Below are 6,866 nucleotides of genomic sequence, written 5' to 3'. Positions count from 1 at the left end.
TACTGGCTTCTTTATGTGCGTGTATGTATGTATGTATGTATGTATGTATGTATGTGAGTGTGCAAGAATCATGTGTACTGTATGTGTATTTTTATTACTGTCATTGTTTTCTTTTACATGTGGAACCACAGGTACCAAAAGACCCTTGACTGCCCCACAAGCTGGTACTTGTAGCTCTCCAAGATACCGAAGCAACATTTGGTAACATGTATCCTTATGAGTCCACTAGGAGCAATTGGCACATGCTGGACAGGCTAGAAATCAAACAGTGATCTGTGTGTCCAGCTGGGTTTTAATGAGGTACAATATCTAGACTTTTGTGATACAATATTATCGCAAAAAAACTGCTGAATTCGCACATTTTCCAAAAATCACATTTTATATGATGCAAATTGTGGGGGAAAAAAATTCACACATTCTAACCTGGCAATTTTTTACACTCTCTACAATTCGCATCCAGATGTTTTCCCATTATAAATTATTAGAGATGTGCGGCGGCCACTTTTTCGGGTTTTGGTTTTGGTTTTGGATCTGGATCTCCCTTCGTGTTTTGGATCTGGATTGGTTTTGGCAAAACCACCCTTGTGGGTTTTGTTTTTGTTTTTGGATCTGGATTTTTATGAAAAAATGCTAAAAATTGCTAAAATAACAGAATTTGGGCCTGTTTTTGCCCCTAAAGTATTATTAACCTCAATAACATTAGTTTCCACTTATTTCTAGTCAATTTTGATCACTTCACAGCTTACAAAATTGTTTTCATTTACTGTAGTTGGGCCAAAAGGGTATACCGAGGTAGCTGGATGACTAAGCTAAGCGACAGCAGTGGGCATCACATACATGTGGACCTTACACTTCCAACCTGGCAGAGCGGCACTGCAGGGGCAGACAGGGTGGTAGTTTAATAAACTATCCCAAAAAAAGAGAAATGCTTCAAAGAGCAAAAAATACAAAGAGGTATCGGCCTTGTCATGACTGGTGGTAGCAGCTTCAGCACTTCTATCAGGTTGCTGATCTCCCACTATTTCCTCCTCCATCATCCTCCAAAAATGTGCTATTATTTTATTTATTACTTTTATTTATTTTTCTTACTTTACACTGGACACAGCCTGTCACACTGGACACAGCCCCCTGGACACTGGACACTGCCCCTGGAAACTGCCCCTGGACACTGCCCCTGGACACTGGACACAGCCCGTCACCCTGAACACAGCCCCTGGACAATGGACACAGCCTCTGGACACAGACACAGCCGTCACACTGGACACAGCCCCTGGACAATGGACACAGCCGTCACACTGGACACAGCCTCTGGACACAGCTCCTGTACACTGGACATAGCCTTCACACTGGACACTGCCCCTGGACACTGGACACAGCCCGTCACCCTGGACACAGCCCCTGGACAATGGACACAGCCCGTTACCCTGGACACAGCCTATGGACAATGGACACAGCCCGTTACCCTGGACACAGCCCCTTGGACACTGGACACTGCCCCTGGACACAGCCCCTGGACACTGCCCCTGGACACTGGACACAGCCCGTCACCCTGGACACAGCCCCTGGACAATGGACACAGCCTCTGGATACAGCTCTTGCACACTGGACACAGCCCGTCACCCTAGACACAGCCCCTGGACAATGGACACAGCCTCTGGACACAGCTCTTGTACACTGGACACAGCCCCTGGACAATGGACACAGCCGTCACACTGGACACAGCCTCTGGACACAGCTCCTGTACACTGGACACAGCCATCACACTGGACACAGCCCCTGGACAATGGACACAGCCGTCACACTGGACACAGCCTCTGGACACAGCTCCTGTACACTGGACATACCCTTCACACTGGACACTGCCCCTGGACACTGGACACAGCCCGTCACCCTGGACACAGCCCCTGGACAATGGACACAGCCCGTTACCCTGGACACAGCCCCTGGACAATGGACACAGCCCATTACCCTGGACACAGCCCCTGGACACGGCCCCTGGACAATGGATACAGCCTCTGGACACCGCCCCGGGACACAGCTCCTGTACACTGGACACAGCCGTCACACTGGACACTGCCCCTGGACACAGCCCCTGGACACTGGACACAGCTCCTGTACACAGCTCCTGTATACTGGACACAACCCCTGTACACAGCCCCTGTAAACTGGACACAGCCCCTGTCACACTGGACACAGCCCCTGTCACACTGGACACAGCCCCTGTCACACTGGACACTGGATATATGTCGTCACACTGGACACTGGATATATGTCATCACACTGGACACAGGATATATGTCGTCACACTGGACACAGTATATATGTCGTCACACTGGACACAGGATATATGTCGTCACACTGGACACTGGATATATGTCGTCCCACTGAACACAGAATATATGTCGTCACACTGGACACAGGATATATGTCGTCACACTGGACACTGGATATATGTCGTCACACCGGACACTTGATATATTTCGTCACACTGGACAATGGATATATGTCACGCTGGACACAGGATATATGTCGTCACACTGGACACAGGATATATGTCGTCACACTGGACACAGGATATATGTCGTCACACTGGACACAGGATATATGTCGTCACACTGGACACAGGATATATGTCGTCACACTGGACACTGGATATATGTTGTCACACTGGACACTGGATATATGTCGTCACACTGGACAATGGATATATGTCACGCTGGACACAGGATATATGCCGGCACACATTACATGTCACACTGGATACAGGATATATGTTGTGACTTGTGACACTGGACACAGGATATATTGTCATCACACTGGACACTGGATATATGTCGTCACACTGGACACAGGATATATGTCGTCACACTGGACACTGGATATATGTCGTCACACTGGACACAGGATATATGTCATCACACTGGACAATGGATATATGTTACGCTGGACACAGGATATATGTCGTCACACTGGACACAGGATATGTCGTCAGTCGTCACACAGGACAGGACACAGGACATATGTCGTGAGTGACTCGTGACACTGGACAATGGATAAGATATAGGCCGTCACACTGGACACAGCCCCTTGTATTACTGCAGCCCCTGTACACAGTGTACTACTCAGCAGCACTGCAGCCCCTGCGTGTGAGCACTGCATCACTGAGTTAGTTAAATCACAAAAACATAGGGTTCAGGGCTAAATAAATCACAACACAGGGCTTAGAGCTAAATAAATCACAACAGGGCACGGGCCACAGGACAGCCCCTGGACAGTGGACACTGCAGCCCCTGCGTGTGAGCACTGCAGCACCTAGTTAGTTAAATCACACTACAGGGCTCAGGCCTATAAACAGTCACTGACTCTCAATTCTACAACACAGGGCAGTGAGGGCAGGTCACGGAGCACAGCACAGCACGGAGCACATGGCACGGAGCACAGCACAGGGCAGTGAGGGCACAGGTCAGGTCACGGAGCACATGGCACAGAGCACAGCATGGAGCACACGGAGCTTCCCAACCACCCTCTTCCCTCTCCAAGATTGTAGTGAAGATGGCGGGGCGCACGTGCGTCTTTTATAAGATCCTGCTCCCGCGAGAATCCGACAGCGCGATGATGACGTTCGGCCTCGTTATTGGTCCGGAATTCAGGCGGGAACTCCCAGGCCGGCTCGGATCTGGCCCGGATCCCCGATATTCGGATCTGGCGGATCTCGGGGATCCGGACCAGCTCATCTCTATAAATTATACAATTCGCAAATTTAATGGAATGCGAATTTTGGTAAACATTACTAAAAATCGCCAAACAATTAGACCAGGTTCTGAAAGGCGAATTTGACAGAACCATGCACAGATCTTAATGATGTCTTAAAAAATGTGTAAAAGTTCAAATAAAATAAAAAAAATGGTGTGGGGTCCCTCCTCCTGAGCATAACCAGCCCTGGGCTCATTGAGCCGGACCTGGTTCCAAAAATACAGGGTACAAAAAGCATAGAGGTCATCCATATTTCTGAAACCAGCCCCAGACTATTGGACCGGTTCTGGTTCCAAAAATACAGAGGACAAAAAAACTGGGGGTCCTCCATATTTTGGAACCAGCACCCGGCTCCAACAGCTTGCGGTGTCATGCCACTTTTTACATAAGGTCCCCTGGCTGTATCATGCTCACCATGGCTGGTCAGCCCTGGGCGGGGCACCTGGGGGAGTGGTTACCACCCAGCCTTCACCTGTCCAGGGCTGAAGCCCGGCGCTGTCCCCGTCATCCATTAGTGGTGGACTGATACGCAGAAAAGTTAAAATAAATAAAACATTGAGAACAGTAACACTTTATTATGCACACATTAATGTTACACCTATACTCACAAAATCCGGGCTCCAGCGTTGCCTCTGTCTGTCCCCTGCAGCAGCTCACCTTACAGCCAGTGCGGGGTGAGCTGCTGCAGCGGACAGCCGGAGACAGTGCTGGTGCCCGGAGTTGTAAGTATAGGTGTAAAATGAATGTGTGTATACTGTTATAAAATTTTACTGTTCTCTGTGTCTGTGTTTTTTTTTAAACATTCTTTTTACAGGTGGACTACAAGTCCAAGGGAGCCCATTAATGCTCCGCATGCTGGGACTTGTGGTTCGCCAATCACCAGCATGCAGGGGAGGCCTGCTGGGACTTGTAGTTCACCTGTCAAAAACATATTTTTTTTGTAACTTTTAAGCGTATCAGCCCGGCGTCCACAGCCCACGGACGCAGGGGACAGCCCATTGCTTCAGCCCTAGACGGTTGAAGACTGTGAGGACCCCATAATTGGGGGGAGTCCCCACTCCCCCAGGTACCCCGTCCAGGGCTGACCAGCCACGGTGCGCATGGTATATCAGGGGAACCTTATGTAAAAACTGTTCCTCAGCTGTGGCATGACACCGCGGGCTGTTGGAGCCAGGTGCTGGTTCCAAAATACAGGGGACCCCCAGTGATATAAAATTGCACATTTTCATGACTAAAAATCGCACCATATCAAAGCATATTGGATTTTTGTTGCTGCAAATTTGCATATCATTAAATATGCGAGTTGAAAAAGTGCAATAAGGTACAATTTAGAAAAATGACTAAAAATCGCATCTCATTAAATCTCACCCAGACTATCTTTTACCCTATTTAGTGATAAATTGCCGATATAATGAACAATATTATTTAACAAATTATTTATTTATTACTCTATTTTTTTACACTGCAGCCAATACGAATTTGTATTTAAAAATAGAATCTGTATACTGTAAACTTGTTGTTTTTTTGTTTTTTTTCATGCCAAGAACCAATGTGGGTTTTTAAAAAAAAAAATAAATAGGATTGGGGAAAACCAGTATGTTGGTTTTCCCCGATGAGGTCTAGATCCGGCTCCACCCGGCACAGGCTGCACCACCCTTGTGATGCCAGTAATCTAATAAAAATACAAATGCAATGCTCCTTCATGGAATACGCTGTTGCTGTAATGCTTCCTATCCGCTGATTTGTCATTTGTACATGTAGAAATTTCCATCAGACAAGGATCAGAGTGATATAAAATAAACAGGTGTGAGATGAAGCATAGAGCCACGCTGATACCTGATATAGATGCCCCGGTCATTATACACACCTGTGATCCAGGTACGGAGCAGATTTGCATCTGATTCTCATATATATCAGATTTACCTGCCTGTCTCATCATTCTGCTACCAACGTCTCATCTATTATCATTGCCAGAGAGAAACCATACAATGGTTTGGTTTCAGATGTCAACTCTGGATCTGATCATGCTCATTATTGCCGTGATCACTGATATATCTGAGATCATTATCAGCTCATTAGTTATTTATGTGTACATCAGAGGCAGGAGAGAGACCAGTAATCCGGGCGCTTGTGATACTCTTCAGCTTGTTACAGTGCTGACAAATCTCCTCTTCCAGGTCTACTTGATAGTTCGCAGCTCTCTTACCTTCTTTGACTTATATCAGATTATGGGAGAAAAAGCAACAATAGTCATACTTATCCTGGAAAGTGTCCAACATGACATCAACTTCTGGAACACCGCCTGGCTCTCCGTCTTCTACTCTGTCCGATTGGTGAATATTAAACACCAGCTTCTCCTTTGGGCTAAAAGAAGGATCACGTCTTGTGTTCCTCAGCTCATAGTGGGGTCACTGCTATGGTCCATTGTCATTAATATTCCTATTATGTGGACAACAAGCCTCAACATTCCCAGAAATAACACAGACCAACCAATCCTTGCCGGCTTTGTAATCACTTGGGATTCTGCTTTTGCCATCTTCAGATTGCTGGTGAGATTGTGTCCATTCTCTGTGACGTGTCTGTGTATCGGGCTGAGTGTCTCTGTGCTGCTGAGACACATCCGGAGGATGAAGCAGGGAGACTCTCATGTGACATCCGCCCAGCTCCAGGGCCACGTCCGAGCTGTCTGCGCAATGACTGCCCGTGTTCTGCTGGACTTGACGTTGTATATTATATTAATAGTTCTATTTTACTCAACAATTATCAGCATTGGAAACATTTTGCGGTTTACCCTCTGGTTATTTATGCAGATATTTCCCACTGCTCAAACTCTGATCTTAATCTTTGGGAATCCCAGATTACAGAGCAGATTATGTGGTCGCAGCGACCCCACCTGAGGACAAGTCTCTACAAGTATAATGACAATTACAGTATGCTTTGCTAATTGTATAAATACAGTACTAGCAGGACTGTAATGTCAATGTGCTCCTACTGTGGACTGTACATTTCTTTCCAAAATTTAAATGTTGTGGAAATTTATCAGAGGAAAAAAAATTCCAAAAGTTTAAAATTAGTCCACTTTTTTTTTGTCTCATCTTTATTATTATCACATA

General features: G+C 46.5%; 1 protein-coding gene across 1 annotated transcript; it reads left to right on the top strand.

Moving 5' to 3' along the window:
- Positions 1-5,741: 5,741 nt before the first annotated feature.
- LOC146021043 (taste receptor type 2 member 40-like) lies at positions 5,742-6,650 on the top strand. The gene has a single exon (XM_083154845.1). It carries the CDS (start codon positions 5,742-5,744, stop codon positions 6,648-6,650), a length of 909 nt encoding a protein of 302 aa, XP_083010971.1.
- Positions 6,651-6,866: the final 216 nt, after the last annotated feature.

Source organism: Crinia signifera, chromosome 7, assembly GCF_055691185.1.
Source record: "Crinia signifera chromosome 7, ASM5569118v1, whole genome shotgun sequence".
NCBI lineage: Eukaryota > Metazoa > Chordata > Amphibia > Anura > Myobatrachidae > Crinia > Crinia signifera.
Note: the sequence above shows the minus strand (reverse complement) of the source record. Positions and strands in the feature narration are given on the sequence as shown.